Source organism: Pholcus phalangioides, unplaced genomic scaffold (assembly GCF_987345545.1).
Source record: "Pholcus phalangioides strain wild (caught in Gottingen) unplaced genomic scaffold, Ppha-v1.0 ptg000016l_1, whole genome shotgun sequence".
Classification (NCBI taxonomy): Eukaryota; Metazoa; Arthropoda; class Arachnida; order Araneae; family Pholcidae; genus Pholcus; species Pholcus phalangioides.
In genome coordinates this window covers 11,233,168-11,253,059 of record NW_028301609.1, presented here as the reverse complement: position 1 = coordinate 11,253,059, position 19,892 = coordinate 11,233,168, and the positions used below count along the sequence as shown (strand labels likewise).

Below are 19,892 nucleotides of genomic sequence, written 5' to 3'. Positions count from 1 at the left end.
TTCCTTGAAATGACCTCCATGGTCATTTTCACACCTGGTCTCCTGTCTGATAAGAGCCGCCCTATCACTCACTAAAGGCAAAGACCAAAAATATTATACAGACCATGGTTTCAAGCTTTTTTTTATTATACTGTGAAACTTCGCTTTAATGATATACGATTTAACAATAAATCTCAGTAATAATATTTTTTTCAAGTCCTTTTTAGAATGTCTATACTGTAATGTTAAACTGCTGCCTCTCGATATGACGATAATCGTTCTACAATGGTATTTTTTCCTGGTTCGAAGAGAATTGTTATATCAAGGTTTCGCTATATAATGACTCCAAATAATGATAATCAAAACCTATACACATCTTCCTTGAGCTTACCCACACACACACACAAGGAAAACACTCTTGATATATTTCAATCTAAATAGTGCTTAAAAAATGATCTTATAACTGAATTTTACACCAACTCATGGTATACAGGGTGAATTTCACCTAACCAGTCAAATGAAAAAGGGTGATAGATGAGCCCATGCGGAGCATGAAACACCATATCACAACTCTGTCCTTTAACCATTTCCTAGTTACAGCAGTCAGAAGGCAAATGCATCAAGTCTGAAAAGACAAATTTTTTCCAGTTTCTGAAAAACCTACACGCTCAACACTAAAATCATATTTGGAAAGATAAAAAAACAAATGCTATGAGGTGACACAATTTTCATCAGGATACCTGGATGAGAGATGGCCTAAGTGTAAAATTGAATCATCGCCAAAATCCTCCCATAGCATCTCGCAAGTTTAATTTTTTGATGAATGCTGATTTCTGTGATACATTGCAAAAAAAAGAGCTAAATTTCTCCTGAACTAGAACACTGATATGGTTTGTTGTAGGCTCTTTCTAAAGCTAGTGAAATGGAAAATTTATTTTGGTAAATTTGGCGGAATGTATCTAGAAGGATGTTTGTGATATTGATAGTTATAGATTTTTTTTTTTTCACAACACAATTCCATTTTGCACTTTGCCAATCTCTCAATGCTCACAGCTCACCATTAAATCCAGATATCTCAATGAAAATAGTGTTATCTTATAGGATGTTTTCTGCTCTTTCCAGATATGCTTATATAGTTTCCATGCAGGTCTCCCATAAACTTCACAAATCTATTTTTTCGGACTTGACGCATCTGCCTTCTATCTGCCATAACTTGGAAATGGTTAAAAAAGAAAGAGGACAGAGTTGCTACTGTGTTTCATGCTCAACATGGGCCCGTCTACTTCCCACTTTCATTTAGCAGATTAAATGAAATTCATCCTGTAGACTGTTATCATATTCTTAGACTCTATAAACAAGGGAAATAACAAATATAAGGTTTAAATCCTTGAGTACATTTCAACACACAACACTGCCTTTAGAGGAAAAAGAAAAAGTGAGAAATCAACCATACGATTTCGCTGATCAAAAATGCCCATCAGGACTAGCCTTACATTTCTCCATGGATTGCTCAGTGGACAGAATAATAGCACATCTGTCATTACATTGAACATCGAAGGACAGGACACACCCTGCTTCATATCTCAGACTGATTTCAAAGCATTTCCAAAGAATGGATGCATCCAGAAAGTTCATCAAATAGCAAAGGCAGCATGGCAATAAAAAGATAAAATTATCAACATAAAAGAAAAATTGACAATCGTCAACCTGGATTCTCAAGATTTTCAATAACAGAATTAGTATATTTCAACAATAAAGTTAGTTTTCATAAAATTAAGTCTCGCATCTGCATTATCAATACAGACTCTCATAGAATCTTAGATGATCACCAGATTAAATTGTTAATTTGCCATTACGATAATTTGTAAAATTTGTCCATCTATGATTAGATGGACAATTAGATGGGGTGCGGTAGCCAAGACAATAAGATACTTGCTTAAAGTACCAAAGCATGTTTAGAAGTGTCACAAGTTTGATACACTGTTCGTCCTTGTCAGAAACTTCTTTGACACAGGGGTACAACACAATCGGCTACATGACCACAGAAAACGACTGCTACCGCCAGGAGTCCCACACAGATAGGTTAGTGCACCAACCTCTCGATGAGTATAAATAAGGCCGCCATTCAGAATCAGCAATAAATCTGTCTTGGTCTAATTAGCCCTTGTGTGCAGAAAATGACCACGGTAGAACAAAAATTACCAAATATTATTAGATATTAGTAATTGAGCGCTTGACGAGTCCTTCTGCTAGGATCATATATAAGAACATTCTTTAAAAAATATGATCTGCAACCTTCAACCTGGCAGTAGGACTAGTCAAGCACTCAACGACTAACATCTGTCATTGCAGCAGCTAAGTTGGTTTTTATCACATTGCCTTCAAGTATGATTATTTTATTGGGAAAGTTCAGTGAATACAGACGAATATTTGCTTACAGGATGAAAGAAAGCATACAATACAAAAGCTGAATTCAAAATAGAAAGTGCAATCCATGAGCTATTTGACAAATATTTTTAATGCCCCCTTCCCCAAAGTAGTTTTTTCCCCAATAAATACCCCAACAAAGAAAACATAATCTAGTTAATAAGCAAAAACAGCCAATGACGAGACATCCATCAAACTTTATTAATAGAAAAAATTAATTTCTAGTGGAACACTTGCAAGTGACTTAAAAAAAAAGGACTTGACGGCAACAAAGAAAAAGAAAACCCAAATTCTCATGACAAACATAAACACAAAATCTATTACCGAAAGTTAAATAGAAGCAATGTCCCTTTATTTCATCATGGAAATTCGCATTCGCGTTCGATGCCTACAAACTTGAGCTGTTCGGTTGGGCCATACCTAAAATTAAAAAGTAAACAAATATTTTGTATAAGTGAAGAAAATGCACATTACATTAGGCGCAATATACATATCACTTCTCATAAGAATGACAATAGCAGGAAGCTCTGGATAACTAATCATAATGGTGGTCAAGATTAGCATCGAAACAGAAAGTTTGTACTTGACTGACAGAATTTTAAATTATATTGGAACAATAAAAACTGGTTATGAACATTTATATATATACATAACATATTTATACAAGTTTTGACAATTCATATATCTAGTATGAATTGTTAGAACTTCATACTACATTAGTTAAAGGCAATTAGTTAAAGTTAGTAAAGGCTGCATTAGTTAAAATATAAATCATGTATGAGAAATATGAATCATGTCTGAACAGTTTTCAAACAATGAAAGATCAGCAACTTACGGCCATATTCACCAACACACACACACACAGTTTAAACTATAATCGCAGGTGAAACCATTGAAGATCGACACAGATTAGTTAAAATCCACAATCCAAGTCGATTGTTAATTCTTTAACCTGCGATTGTAGTTTAAACTATGTCTGTGAATATGGCCATTAATGGCCTACATTTTCATGTCAGTCATTTAGTTGCAGTTCCTGAAGAGGGCACTCAAAATATTCAACCTTCAAAATGAGCTTCACATGCTAAGGGCACATAAAACTAGATACTCTGCAAAACTGTTAAGAGTTAGTCCTGCATACGGAATGGAAAGGGAAGACTGTTCATTTATTATTCATAGTTGCTTTCATTCATTATTCATGATTCAATATATTCATGACTCGTTCATTTTGCCTTGAAAATATTACCTGCTTCCCGCATTCCCAAACAAAAACTCAGAACATATCCATCAGAAAAATCTGACATTAAGGGGCTTGAAAATAAATTATTTATGCATTGATATTTTGTCAGCAACACACATGGTATTCAATTAGCATATTTCGGTCGGGGGCGTTAAATATATATCGAATCAGTAAAACCATCTTTCTGCATTTTTTTTTTATGATAAAAATGTTAATTGTTGTACTGCAGCGGTTCTCAACCTTTTCTGACTCGCAGAGCCCTCTCTGGTATACAATTTCTATGTCCGAGCACCAATGGCCTATTTTTTATTTATTCATCGAAGATACTGATTTATTGTTATTTATAATTATTTTTTTCTTCAAATTTAATTTTTTTTTATATTTTCCTCGAGCAGCTGCAGAGCCTCTGAGGAGTGCACACGGAGCACCGGTTGAGAACCGCTGTTGTACTGCATCTAAGGATGTAGCAAACAATTAACACTTAAATGCATAGCTGTGGCATACATGCAAAGGCTCTAATAGACATTCATTATTGAAGCTAATTTGAAGATAAAAATTCAGAAGACTTTGCCTATAAGCTGGTCATTTTCCTTCCATTTTAGCATTTAAATTGGCTGATAGATGTCTCAATTAGTGACAACAACTCTGATGCAAAGAATGTGCTGCTGTGATTTTGCTAATGTGTTAAAATATTTCGTTCACATTCTTTTTTTTCTTTTACCTTGAAGTTAGCAACTTTTTTTTCTTAGTACAGTTTGAGTCACAAAGAAGTTAACAAAATATTTGAAATTTAATATTCCATTAATACATCTATTTTACGGGTGATTTTTGAGGCTCTTCACGACAACTCTGAGGTCCTGTATAAGCAGTACAATTTGAAATATATAAGTAGACCATTTATATATCAAAATATATAACGATTTTTTTAATTTAAAGACCACCTAAGATTTTTTTTATGATTTTTCAGACTTTCTATGTATAAGTGCATCTAATAACTTTTGGACAAACACCAACGATTAATTTTTTTCAATTCAATCATTAGTGAGGCATGATTATATGGTTGCTATCACTGCTATCATATCAACATATACTACTACTACTTAACCGCACGTGCATCTCGTACACACTCCTCAACGGAATCTCTAACAAATCACCACATGCCAGACTGTGTGTTCTGAGTGTATGAGTTGCCCTAATGTATTTATGTTGTTGAGTTGTACTTGTTTCATGTTCATGCTGCCATCTGTCTTCCATTTTCTGAAGTAAAGATGGAGATGCTTAAATTTTCATGTTATGTCAATATCATGTTGTAGGTCTGCCTGCTCTCTGCATTAAGACATTTTCAAATGGGAGACCAGTTCGCATTCGCGCCTAAAAACCGGAAACCACCGAAAACCAACTTCGGCCGACAACCACTGTACCATCACATTAACATATACTGTGTTTCCTTCCTCTCTGATGTAGATTTTCTGAAATATTGAAATAAACAGAAATTACTAGCCATGAGTATAGAAGTAGGATAGTGTTGCAGTAACATTTAAAATTGTTCTTTGCAATTGGTGACTCATAGTAATATTTGTGATTTAAAAAAAATACAAAAACCGAATGCATGAAGTAGAAAGTGAAGATCATGCTTCACTAAAAATATTATATATAATTCCATATTGAAAAGTGTAGAACAAACTCATAAATACCTATAGTCAAAGAAAAGTTCTTCTCCGGTCTGAATGGCACGTTTTGCAAATATACCAATTCTATGATCACCATTCACCATCATGACTTTAGCATAGCAATTCGGATTCACCGAATGATTTGCAAATCGTATCTTGTTTCCTTTACGAGTAGCATCGACCACAAAGTCTAGGGGGAGAAAGAAAATTAGCTTCTTTTTTCCTCATTACAAAACAATACGAATAAAGTGATGTGCTTATCAAAGCTAATTTTAATAGGAGAAACTAAAGAGTTGAAACTGAAGTTCTTTATTGGTTGGGATTCTCTAAATACTGTATTATCTTGTGTATAATCAATCTGTGGATCAAGAAACATTGTAATCTTTCGTGTTTTCTAGTTATATAAACTGAAGAGCCAAAAAAACTGGTACAGGCATGCGTATGCAAATAAAGAGATATGGAACCAATCAGAGTACGGCGCTGCGGTCGGCAACGCCTATATAACACAACAAGTGTCTGGCATAGTTGTTAGATCGGTTACTGCTACTACAATGGCAGGTTATCGAGATTTAAATGAGTTTGAACGTGGTGTTATAGTCGGCGCACGAGAGATGGGACATAGCATCTCCGAGGTAGTGATGAAATTTGGATTTTCACATATGACCATTTCACGAGTGTACCGTGAATATCGGGAATCCGGTAAAAAATTAAATCTACAACATCGCTGCAGCCGGAAAAAGATCATGCAAGAACGGGACCAACGACGACTGATGAGAATCATTAAACGTGACAGACGTGCAACCCTTCCACATATTGCTGCAGATTTCAATGCTGAGCCATCAACAAGTGTCAGCGTGCGAACCATTCAACGAAACATCATCGATATGGGCTTTTGAAGCCACTCGTGTACCCTTGATGACTACACGACACAAAGCTTTATGCCTCGTCTGGGCCCGACAACACCGACATTGGACTGTTGAGGACACGTTGCCTGGTCTGACGAGTCTCGGTTCCAATTGCTTCGAGCTGATGGACGTGTACGGGTATGGAGACAACTTCATGAATCCATGGACCTTACATGTCAACAGGGGACTGTTCAAGCTGGTGGAGGCTCTGTGATGGTATGGGGCGTGTGCAGTTGGCGTGATATGGGACCCCTGATACGTCTAGATATGACTCTGACAGGTGACAGGTACGTAAGCATCCTGTCTGATCACCTGCACCCATTCATGTCCATTGTGCATTCTGACAGACTTGGACAATTTCAGCAGGACAATGCGACACCCCACATGTCCAGAATTGCTACAAAGTTACTCCAGGAACACTCTTCTGACTTTAGACACTTCCAGCCCTGCAGGATTCATGGTGTCAATTACCTCCAGCACTACTTCAGACATTAGTCGAGTCCATGCCACGTCGTGTTGTGGCACTTCTGCGTGCTCGCGGGGCCCTACACGATATTAGGCAGGTGAGGTGGCCAGTTTTTTTGGCTGTTCAGTGTATAACACTACACTTTTAATCTGTGGCATTTTTTTCTCTTAGATGTTGTTGTGAAAATAAATATTTTAAAAATTAATTTGTAAACAATAATTTACACTGAAAAGCAACTGAATAAGAGACAGCTGGCTATCTATATAACAAAGTTGCTGTGCACAGCCCGTGACAGACACAGGCATTAGAGATGGGACGAGTATTCAGCCCTTTTGCCGAATATCCAGTTTGGCAAAATAATGCTTAGGTATACTGCTGAATATCTATGTAAATCTAAACACAACAAACTAATTTTAAAGAATTATATCAATTGGAATTTTTCTCATAAATTAAAAATTTACTGAATATATTTTATTGTGTGGTGTATATTCCTTTCTGTGAAAGAAGGTGATGTCAGGGTGAATTTCTGGGATAAGGAAAACATGAAACTGAAAATAGAATTCTACTGAATTCTATATTTTCAGTAGAAAATTACAAAACTAAGGTTGAACTGAGCATGAATTATATACACAAGTTCACTAAATGAAGAATGTACTTAGACTTTAGGCAACTAAAAGGGACAAAAAACATTTAAAGAGGAAAAATAAATCATAAATCTCATGATGCATTACTAGTTGAGAGTAAATAACGGTTAGCATTTTCCTTAATTAGATGTAAAATTGTAACAAATGTTGAAAAAAAATTGATTTTGTAAGTAAGTGTTATAATCGGCATCTCCCTATTAAAACTTACGTTATTTTTTCCCTTAATAGTGGTTTTTTTTAGATATGTTAATAATAATGAAGGTAAAGTGTACATTTCTGGTCATTTTCATTAAATTTTTGGGTGCCCCCCCCCCCCCCCCCACTATTGGTACATCAAGAGTTAAATTGGTCCACTACTGTTGCATAGACTAAGTGTAGATTTTTATTTTTTTTACAAAATTTAGAATCGAGTCCTCAAATTTTCATCCAACAATGATTGATAACAGGTCAAATTATGTTAAAGAATAATTACCAAATAGATATTACTTCAAGTTTAAAAAAAATAATAATTAAAAGGTTTTTAAGTAGACCGCTACTAGTGCATTTGCCTTAATATTAAAGTATCATCATTTGATTGTCAGTATCGTGGAAATACAAATCTTTCAGTTTATTTTATCAGTTTTCCAATATTTATTTAAATAAATTACATAATTAAAATTTGATAATCATTTGAAATTACTAATTTTATTTATAACTTCATATTCATCTTATTTTATTTATTCATAATTGTGATGAATTTTAAGAAAAGTGATATTTGGCCAAAACATTAGCGAACACATTCAGTATTTAGTTATTTGGCCAAATAACTATTCGTCCCATCCCTAACAGACATAAAGTAAGCAATGCTCCAGCAGTAGAAAATGCTTCTCGCATGAGCAGTCATAACTTAATGCATTATCAGCAAGACAAAAGGTCTAATTGTATCCGACTGCAAGTTTCAAGGTGCTGCGATTGGCCTGGACATAGAAACATCAGCACTGAACCCTAGGAACATGGGAAAAGGTTATTTGGGTGAAGAGATCAAGATTCATATTGATACATGTCGATGACAGAATATGGTACAAATATCATGAAATGATGGATGACTCATGCCAGCAGGGTACCCTTCAAATCTGTAAAGTTTTTGTCTGGGTATTGTTTACGTGAATTGTAATGGGGCTCCTGGAGGTGCGACATTACAAAGACCATTGACAACAGTGTGCTCCCATGTGTTGCAGCTGCAGCATCCCGTCAGAGCAAACAGGACAATGTACTGTATCACGGTTCCTGCATTGTACAAAAATAGTTAGAGAAGCTCTCCCTGGACTTCAACTTGGTTTCCTGGCAAGCTAGGTCCCCAGACCACAATTCAACCATATTTGGAATGTGATGGAGATATTGCAGCCACTGATCCCCCCCTCCCCCCGAAGAATGCAGAAATATCCTGTAAAATATGGGTCATATAGTCATACTACTTGCTATGGCGTCACTAGCCATCGCTATCAGATGAAGCGGGAGAGGTCCAATTTCCAGCCCAATATAATATAATAATAAGAGAAAAGGGAAAAGGGGACTTGAGCCATTTAAATTGTAAAAAACATGCTCTTTCGCCTCCATCAACACTCCTTAATTTTATGGCCACTTACTTAAAGGGCCCCTTCAAATTTTGCGTAATAGCCGCTCCGTATTCTTCTTTTCTCTCTCTCTCCCCTATATACTGAAGCCTCTTGACCTTTGTAATTGCCACCTGCAGGCGATTGACTTTATTTCATCTATTGTACGCATCCCTTCTTGGGAATATGTGCTTTCTGACTTTCTTGCTTCCTCTCTACTTTTCTTTTCCTTCTTTTTTGTACAACTTCCCCCCCCCCCACAGAAAACGTCTTCCTCCCATATGCTTCGAAAGATCGTAGGGGGTGAACCTTGACCAATGATGTCAATTTTAATACTATTTGTACCTACGTAATCCTCATCACCCAATGGAAGGATCTTTCTTTGAAGCCGGACTACCAATTAGAAATAGGGGGTTGGTACCCCTCAAAACTTTACTTTTTGGAATCTTTGAAAAATTAGAGCAGATTGATTAGTGCAAACTAGAAATCAAGTTGGAAAAAAAATGTAGAAAGAGGAGAATTTTTTTGAAAACACATTTTTCAACTGTAGCATCAGGAGCGGCGATCATCCGTGATGAAAGGGATGGAGGAAAAGGTAGGAAAGAAATTCTTACCACAATTCTAGTAAATTATAGACGTTTAGTTAAAACCTAAATTAGGAGGAATTAACCGGGGGCAGAGATGGTGAAATTAGGTATAAAGAGTGATTAAAAGAGAGTTATTCCAACATCAAGTTAAAATTATTATAATTGAACATACAGTATTTTGTTTATGTATTATGCAGAATTTGATACCGTGGAAATGGATTTTTCTAATTGACTTTAATTTTGTGTAAATATAACTCGTTCTTTTCATATGATCATTTGATTAAATATTAAAAGCTAATGAAATTTAACTGATTCCTTCTTTTCATGAGTCATCGTTTTTTTCTAAATGTATATTGGACCACTAGGAGCCTGGGTTAATCTGATAATTACATATATATATATTCTTCCAGTGGTTCGATATAACAATGGTGCCGTGACCATTCCCTTACAGTATTATTCCAAATTTTATTTTTTGTAATACTGTTCTCAATTCATAAATTTACCCTTTTATCACCTTCAGATAAAAATGTCAAAACATGAACAAATGATGACTCTTGAGAGAATGTTCAAATTGATATGGTCATAATGATAATTTAAAAGGAAAAAAAAGAAACATTAAGTTGGTGTTGAAATTTATTATTGTATGGAAACTTTTTGTGTTTTGGGAATTTCTACATTTACTTTCATTGAATTTTGAATTTATAATTTTGTGAAATCTTTTGAATATATTGCACTATGGCTGAAGATCCTAGCAATTTTAATAAGTTAGCGGGGTGCCAGGCATTAATCCCCCATTTTGACAACGTATCCGCTGTCACTCCCCGATATTTTGTTGATACGTTAGAGGCAATCGCAAAAACCGCAAATTGTACTGAATCAGAGAAATTATTGTTGCTGAAATCCAGAGTTAGGGGAGATGCGTTGACACAGATCATTAACAATGTTGATTTGGAAAATGAGCAGAATTATGAAAACTTTAAACAGAAATTTTTGGATTTTTTCTCCACCAAAACAAGCCTTGCTACACGGCAGCAACTTTTCTCGAATTGTCGCATGTCCTCCGACGAAGGGGTCAAAATCTATGCTGCTCGTGTTTCCACAAATACACAACAATTTTTCGGCAATGCCGATATCAGTAAACCCGAAGTGAAATCACTCTACGAACAAACACGACTAGCCAAATTCTTGGAAGGCCTCCTACCAAAATACAAAAGTTCTATTTTAGTGAAAGACCCCCAATCGTTTCAAGATGCTGTGAATTTCATTGAAACTTTACAAGTTAATGAATCATCAACACAACACGAGACAATTTGTAATGTAGAAAACAGCAAAGATAAAGAAATCAGGAGCTTACTAGAAACGCACACAAAACTGACCCACAACACACTTGCTGCACTACAAAAGCAGGTGGAAAATCTTCAACTGCACTCCGTGCCAAGGCACGAAAACAGTGCGCAATTTCATTTTGAAAATAACCCCTCCACAACTCAAGCATTCTCTGAACCCCCACAGCAATATACTCACACACAGGTGTGGACCGCAGGTTGCGGTGGAAACACTTGCTGCAACGAAACAATTTCACACAGATTTCCACTCAATGATTTTGAAGGTCATAGATACCCTCATTATGCTCAGAATTTTTGTGGAAACTGTGGTCGAAACAATCATACAACTTCAGAATGCTATGCTTATAATCCTGAGCACCGTTTCAACCAACGTTCACACGCACCACGCACTCAAAATTTTCATCAGACATTTCATTCTAATCGAGGACGTTTTAATACACGCAATCATTCACCACATCCTCGAAGAAGCAATACAGGCAGATCAGTAAGATTTGAGAACAACACATCTCATTCCGGTAATTTAAACTAATTAGGGGAACGAACGAAAGTGCTTCCACTTCCGCGGCTAGAGTCCGTTCCCCCAACATGAATACCACTTCAACTTCTACAGAGCCGCAACAAGATACATGTATTACACAAGTTAAAACGATAAACACACAGATTCTGGATTCACAAGAAAATGACTTCTACCTTCCTGTTGCTGATGTCAAATTTGTTGGTTGCCAAACAACCAGTTTGATTGATTCTGGCGCCTCAGTCTCATTACTTCAGTATTCTGTTTTTCAGAAAATCAGAAATGATGCACGGATAAAAAAAGCTAACACTGATGTCAGAGTTAAATCTATTTCAGGAGAGCCACTAGATATTTTGGGGTCATTCAAAATCCCTCTCACTTTGGGAAATAAATGCATTATTCATTCATTTTTTATAGTCAGAAATGATTTGGCTACACAATACCAAGCAATAATTGGCTATGACCTTTTGAAGGCCCACAAATTCACACTCAACCTCGATAATGACATATTAGAAGCTGGTAATACAAAAATTAAAATACGAGACGCCAATTCTCCAACTTGTAACACATTATCCACAGAGTACGCCCGACTAGCAACGAAAATCACACTTTTGCCACACGAATCCAGGGTAGTGTATTTGAAAACTGACATTTTGGCTAGTGAAGGGGATGATATAATGTTGACACCTACACTACAAAACGATGCTATAGAAGTACATAGAGCTGTGTGCTCCATCTCTAAAGATAAAACGATCCCCATTATGCTTTCGAACTTGACCGCTCGAAAAGTGGCTCTAAACAAAAACACTCGTGTAGGTACAATCACGAATGACGTAGTAATCAGAGACATGCAGGAAATCAAACAGTTACGCAGGCAGGAATTGTCGGAAAATGATTTTGAGCTGAGCCACTTAGACCTTCCAACTCGTTCGAAGCTATTGAAATTACTTTTTGAATTTGGTGATATATTTAGTAAACGCTTATACACCATAGGTTGTACAGATAAAATCACTCCTATTTTACAAGTAGATTCATCAAAACTACCATCTACTCGCCCCTACAATGTTCCCTACGCTTTGAGAGACGAATTAAAATGTCAGTTAAATGAATTAGAGCAAGCAAATTTGATTGAAAAATCAGACAGTCACATAAGCTTCCCTTTGATCATGATAAAGAAAAAAAATCCTTCAGGAGACCCGAAGCAACAGAAATGGCGATTGGTAGTAGACTATAGAAAATTGAACGCTCACTTAAAATATCCAAGATATCCTCTACCAATCATTCATCACTTACTGGAAATGCTACGGGGATCTAATCTTTTTTGCTCCCTTGATCTATCATCATCTTTTTGGCAGATTCCTTTGAAACCCGAGGATCGTGACATGACAACATTTAGCTCTCCATTTGGCTCGTTCCGTTACAAAACTATGCCTCAAGGCTTGAATGCTAGTCCGGAAACATTTTCCAATCTTTCAGATCAACTTTTAGCTCCTCTTTCGGATTTGAAAATTGCCAACTATATTGATGATTTTTGCTTGGGTGCCGACAATGTCTCACAAATGCTCTACAAATTGAGAAAACTATTCGAGAGGTTCCGCTATTTTGGTTTGACACTTAATCCAGCTAAATGTTCATTTCTTGTTCCTCAGATCGAATTCCTAGGGCATACTTTGAACAGTTCAGGCATTCGCCCCATTGAGACAAACATTAGAAAGATACAAGACTTTCCAGTTCCCAACACTGTACGGAAAATTCGCCGTTTTATTGGGCTGGTTGGGTATTACAGGCGTTTCATACAAAATTTTTCAGATATTACGGCACCTATTACTAACCTCACTAGAAAGAGTAGAAAATTTCATTGGACTCAAGAGGCCCAGAATGCTTTTGACATTCTAAAACAAAAACTTTCGCAACCTCCAATTTTGATTCATCCGGATTTCAACAAGGAATTTATCCTTTCTACTGACAGCAGTGACGTTGCATTAGGTGCAATGATTGGGCAGAGAATAGACAATTCTAATGTCATACATCCAATTGCATATTTTTCCAAGAAGTTAAATCCCACACAAATTCGATACACTATTATGGAAAAAGAATTAATGGCCATTGTGGAATCTGTAAAAGCATTCAAGTACTATTTGTATGGTAGGCATTTCACTATTAGGTGTGATAATGCTGCTTTGACCAAATTATCGAAATGGGATTCACCAGGAAGCAGAGTCACTCGATGGTTTGCATTTCTCTCAGAATTTAATTATGATTTTGAATTAATCAAATCTTCGGAAAACCAAGTCGCCGATATTTTTTCACGCGACTTTCATGTGAATACAGTACAGATCACTTTACCCTCCATAGAGGAGATAAAGTTGGCTCAGCGCGAAGATCCTAAATTGTCAACCATAATCTCTACATTAGAAGACGATAACACTCAACACTCAAAGCTCAGGATTAAGTATGCCCTATCGAATGGTCTTCTTATGCACAAAGGGATTATCACTCGCTCAGGGGGTCAGAAGATCATACTACAAATAGTTATACCTAACAAGTTCAAGCCACACATTCTTGCAGCCAACCACTTGACACACTTTGGACACTTAAAAACATACCACGCCATTAAAGAGAAGTATTTCTGGGATAATTTATACACAGATACAAAACATTACGTAGAATCTTGCACACATTGCACATCTTTCCGATCTCCTCGTAGAGTACCACCTGTTCCATTGCAACGTCATTTTATTCCATCTCGACCAATGGAATATGTCTCTTGCGATTTTGTCGGAAGATTGCCTAACACCTCACGTGGAAACTGCTACATACTTACGTTCATTGATCATTTCACAAAATTTGTGAAACTGTACGCAGTTCCCGACCAAACATCAAAAACAACAGCAGAGAAATTCCTTGACTTTGCTTGCACTTTTGGATTTCCTGAGAAATTATTATCAGACAAAGGTTCAAATTTTGTGAGTGACCTTTTTAAAGCACTTTGTAGTCGTCTAGGGGTAACGAAATTGCAAACAACGGCGATGTGCCCACAATCCAATGGTCAAAGTGAAAGGATAAATTCTAACTTGAAGAAGTCCCTCTCTATATTTGCACTAGGAACAACTGATTGGGATGCATACATTAATTACTATGAATTAATTTATAATTCAACTATTCATCAAGCAACACAGGAAAAGCCAGCATATTTACATCTTTCCTACGACCCTACACTTCCAACAGACATTCTTAATCAGACAACTCCACATACACGTGTCTCATATTCTGATTTTGTCACACAAAAAACAACACAACTGCAGTACACATTCAACAAAGTGCGTGAAAGTCTAATTACATCAGCAGAGAGGCAGGAAAATTACCAACGAAAATTCGCGAAAGATAGGAATTTTCACCCAGGTCAATTAGTATTCTTGCATCAACCCGACGCTGATAGACACGCTTCGCTTCCTAAGCGAAGAAATTTCGTCGGTCCCTACAGAATTCTCACAGTTCACAATCCTGTAAATTTTACAATAATTGATACAAGAAATCCAAAAGCAAAACCTATTAAAGTACATGCAAACACGTTGATCCCATTCAAAGAAAGACGTCATGAATTGGATTATATGCACAGTACTATTAGGGAAAACAGAAATAGTAGAAATCCGGCAGACTCCATTGTACAACAAAGGCCACACGCTAGTTTCGATGAATTGTCTGACCTTCAATGGCTTCAATGTATTTCTCCTAGTGCCGCACCTTCGGTGGGGAACCCACCCAGCAGTAGCCCTGGGCACTATTCCGAGGAGCCTTCTCGAAACACAGATAACCCTGCCGTTGTAATGCCACAATCTTCTATTCAAGGATGTCAAGCCCAAAGGCCTTCCACAAGTACAGCAAGTGATGCACCCCCTGCTCTGGATAATATGTCCCGTAATTTATTGCCTCAGCGTTCCGTTGGTCATCGATACAATTTGCGCTCTAACCGGCCGGCACAAATTAACACTTTCACTTTTGGAACATATTAATCAAGTGTTGTGTATGTAAATACATAAATAATATGGGACTTGAAAATATAAATTTTTCTTTAAAATTTCTATAACGATTATTCGAAAATTAATTCATCGAATTTTATAATCGTATTCAGTGATAAGTTTTTTTTTATTACTGGAATTCCGTCGTGGATACAAATATGCTGTTGATTGTTCAGTGAGAAGGGCCCCTCATTGGACGGTGAACGCTTATTTGTTTCCAATTTTCTTTTTTTTTCATGCAAAATTTTTCTTCAAACTCACTATCTCTCCTTCACAAATTAAATTTGAGGTAGACATTGAAGTGCACTGCAAGTTTGATCAAGTCCCACTTTATTAAAAAAATAAAAATAAAAAAATTCATATATGTACATATCTCTATTTCTGAAGAAGCAGAAGATGAAGCATTCAGCAACAATGACTGTCAAATTATGTTTATATTGAAAACTATATGTTTAATGGATGCATTTACATTGTTCATTTCTATGCGTAATCAATTTCGCACTATTATATTTGAGAAAAAATTGTTAAAACCTTGAAAACAAAGTAGAGTTATAATGGAATTATGAAAAAAAAGTTATTATGAAAGTGTGAGAAAAAAAATGAGACTATGAGAAAAAAAAAAAAGATGAAAGAAAAAAAAATGAAATTATAAAAGGAAAATTGAACGTATAGAAAAAAGATGAAAGTATAGAAAAAAAAAGGGATATGAAAGTATACAAAAAAGACAAAACAAAATAAGGATGAAAAAAATGAAATTAAGAAAAAAAAAATGAAATTATGAAAGAAGAAAAAATGGAAGTGAAGGAAAAGAAAAAAAAAATTTTTTGTCAAAATGTTAAAAATGTGTATGAGGAACAAAAGTATTAATGTTGTACACTTACGCATGCAAGTACTTTCATGTAAATATCCCCATATAGCATATATGCAATTTTGTGTTAAGAATACAACATACTGCGTATTAGTGTAGTATAATTTGATGTTGGAATCTATAATCCCTCAGAGTTATAATATTTATATTGAGCATTTAAACAAGTTTAATTTGGGAATGATTATAAATGATCACACTGTGGTAAGATTTTTTCTTCCTCTGCCAAATGGTTTATATACTATGTTTCTATATCCCTTCAACGTTCATAATTCATAAGTGAAATGTGCCCGTACTCTCAGGACACCGCTCACAAATTTCAATTATCTCTGATTAGAGGAGACAGTTATCAACTGTTTCAAACTTTCCCTTCGAACGATGCAAATTCCTTTTCAGCAGACAACGACATCGATCACTCAGACTCGTTGATGCGATGGTTCACCGAGTAATGTGGCAGTGATATCTTCAAGCAAAGAAATTTGCTAACTTCACTAATGTGTTCAAAACTTCACATTGAACTGCCGTTTCCAGACACCATACACTGAAATTGTTTACGTGCAATTTCTCTTGGATACGCCTACGGAACGAGATGCTTCGTCGGTGTCGCACTTTGGTTGTCCTCAGTCGTCTGTGTAACAAATAGTGTTCGGGACTGACTGCACGTCTGAACACGAACGAACGGTCGAATATTTCGTTTAATAATTTTCGCTTCGACAGTACTCCAGCGTCGTCCTCTATTCAGTGACTCACATGTGAAAAGAACAAACACATTCGACGCTCTATACACATTCGCTGCAAAGTGCAACCCACGCTGAACATCATGAGGACTGATTCCTGACATTGGGTCTAGTGCGGATTGAGCCACGACAAGCCAATTTGTTTCCTGTACAGCTGGATTTTGAAAATATACACTTTCGAACTAATAACACTCGAGGCACTGAACAAGTACGTTGAAGTTCAGAGTAATGAATGTGCTGTAACTTATCTAGAATCAATGCGCAGCATTTTCAGGGAAACATGTTCTGCGACAGTTAATGTTACATTTATTTCAGTGATAAATGCAACAGTGATTTTCTTGTTGCTGTGTCTAAACGTATTATTGATATATTTTTGTGACGTTATACGAAGAAATTATACGTATTTTCACCATTCCGAGAAAAAAAAAAATACTTCCGATAAATCATCGAAAGGGATGATACGTAATCTACGTTATGAATTCATGAAATTTTTAAAAGCTTCTGTGTATTTCATGCTCAGTGATTTATGCAAAGATCTTTGGTATATTATTTTATTTCTGCTTATATTATCTATCTGCAATTCACTTACGACAATATCGAAGCACATGTATATATCTACAACACATAATGTATATTCACTTCTAAGTATTATATTACATATATATATATTTTTCTTTTCGCATATGTATATCTAGGTACGAGTATTCTTTTCAATGCATTCCTACATTGCTTACCTTTGTGTCAAGTGATGTACATTTGTACATATCAGATTTTCATTCATGTTTTGAAGAGCAAACATAATTTTATTGCCAGTATTGTAATCTCCCGACTTATATTTTCTTTTTCTTTTTTTTTCGTTTTTTTTTTCTTTTTCCGCAAGATGGATGTGCATTGCTATGGCGTCACTAGCCATCGCTATCAGATGAAGCGGGAGAGGTCCAATTTCCAGCCCAATATAATATAATAATAAGAGAAAAGGGAAAAGGGGACTTGAGCCATTTAAATTGTAAAAAACATGCTCTTTCGCCTCCATCAACACTCCTTAATTTTATGGCCACTTACTTAAAGGGCCCCTTCAAAGTTTGCGTAATAGCCGCTCCGTATTCTTCTTTTCTCTCTCTCTCCCCTATATACTGAAGCCTCTTGACCTTTGTAATTGCCACCTGCAGGCGATTGACTTTATTTCATCTATTGTACGCATCCCTTCTTGGGAATATGTGCTTTCTGACTTTCTTGCTTCCTCTCTACTTTTCTTTTCCTTCTTTTTTGTACAACTTCCCCCCCCCCCCACAGAAAACGTCTTCCTCCCATATGCTTCGAAAGATCGTAGGGGGTGAACCTTGACCAATGATGTCAATTTTAATACTATTTGTACCTACGTAATCCTCATCACCCAATGGAAGGATCTTTCTTTGAAGCCGGACTACCAATTAGAAATAGGGGGTTGGTACCCCTCAAAACTTTACTTTTTGGAATCTTTGAAAAATTAGAGCAGATTGATTAGTGCAAACTAGAAATCAAGTTGGAAAAAAAATGTAGAAAGAGGAGAATTTTTTTGAAAACACATTTTTCAACTGTAGCATCAGGAGCGGCGATCATCCGTGATGAAAGGGATGGAGGAAAAGGTAGGAAAGAAATTCTTACCACAATTCTAGTAAATTATAGACGTTTAGTTAAAACCTAAATTAGGAGGAATTAACCGGGGGCAGAGATGGTGAAATTAGGTATAAAGAGTGATTAAAAGAGAGTTATTCCAACATCAAGTTAAAATTATTATAATTGAACATACAGTATTTTGTTTATGTATTATGCAGAATTTGATATCGTGGAAATGGATTTTTCTAATTGACTTTAATTTTGTGTAAATATAACTCGTTCTTTTCATATGATCATTTGATTAAATATTAAAAGCTAATGAAATTTAACTGATTCCTTCTTTTCATGAGTCATCGTTTTTTTCTAAATGTATATTGGACCACTAGGAGCCTGGGTTAATCTGATAATTACATATATATATATTCTTCCAGTGGTTCGATATAACACTACTCATACTGTCTGTTAGTCAATGCTCCATCGAATTGCTTCAAACATTTTACTCGCCTTGGATCCAGAGATATTGAATAACGATGGCTGCGAAAGGGAAACTAATGGTCAAGTCAGAGATGAATAACATTTGGAATCATTGAAAAAACATATAATCACATTATTAATGTGTTGACATCCGAGTGCTGCATCAGCAAAATGGAAGTGCAAAGGTTATTTAGAAAAGGGAAAAGAAAATTAAAAATGGGCAAACGTTAAATAGAAAAAAAACTACAGACACAAAAATTTTTCTACCCACCATTGTTCAAGTTGAAGAGGAAACTGCACATGTATTTGTCATAGACTTTCCCTCTGCGGTCAGCTTCATCTTGAGAAATAACCTGTAAATAAAAGTCAATAAATAACAAAGATTTTGATGAGTAGACAGAATATGATTAGTTTAATGAGTAGACAAATCAAAGTTGATTATCAAATCCATGCTCAATACCAAATATTTTTTCACCCAAATAACTGTTCACCAAAGATAGAAGTAACCTCAAATCATAAATATTTTCTTTACTTCAATTAGCTACTCATGAACATTTTTTGCAGAAGTTGATGAAGCAGGATATCAAAAGCCTCATAATAGAAGCAATGATACTTTGCCTTGATATACTTATCCGTTACAAGCAAAAAATATTCACCAAAAATGAAAATCACTGCAAAATTAGACTGAACAAAATATTAGATCTAACAGCATGGGGAGGGGGGGGGGAAGCTTATTCAGGGGTCAAAGCGAATTCTGCTTGATCATTTCCCTGAGCATAACTCTCAAAGAAATATAAAATTCAAAAATGGTACTCTTCCAAATATTTTTCGAGT

At 35.8% G+C, this 19,892-nt stretch overlaps 1 protein-coding gene across 1 annotated transcript in view; it reads right to left on the bottom strand.

The window, feature by feature from the left end:
- Positions 1-2,583: 2,583 nt before the first annotated feature.
- The window catches only part of E(z) (histone-lysine N-methyltransferase E(z)), a 42,963-nt gene continuing 25,654 nt past the window's right edge, over positions 2,584-19,892 (bottom strand). The window contains exons 15-17 of the mRNA XM_089246056.1: positions 19,330-19,411; positions 5,338-5,503; positions 2,584-2,826 (exon numbers count right to left, since the gene is read on the bottom strand). Coding sequence (XP_089102182.1) covers positions 2,766-2,826; positions 5,338-5,503; positions 19,330-19,411 — 309 coding nt within the window. The 3' untranslated portion in view covers positions 2,584-2,765. The remainder of the gene's footprint in view (positions 2,827-5,337; positions 5,504-19,329; positions 19,412-19,892) is intronic.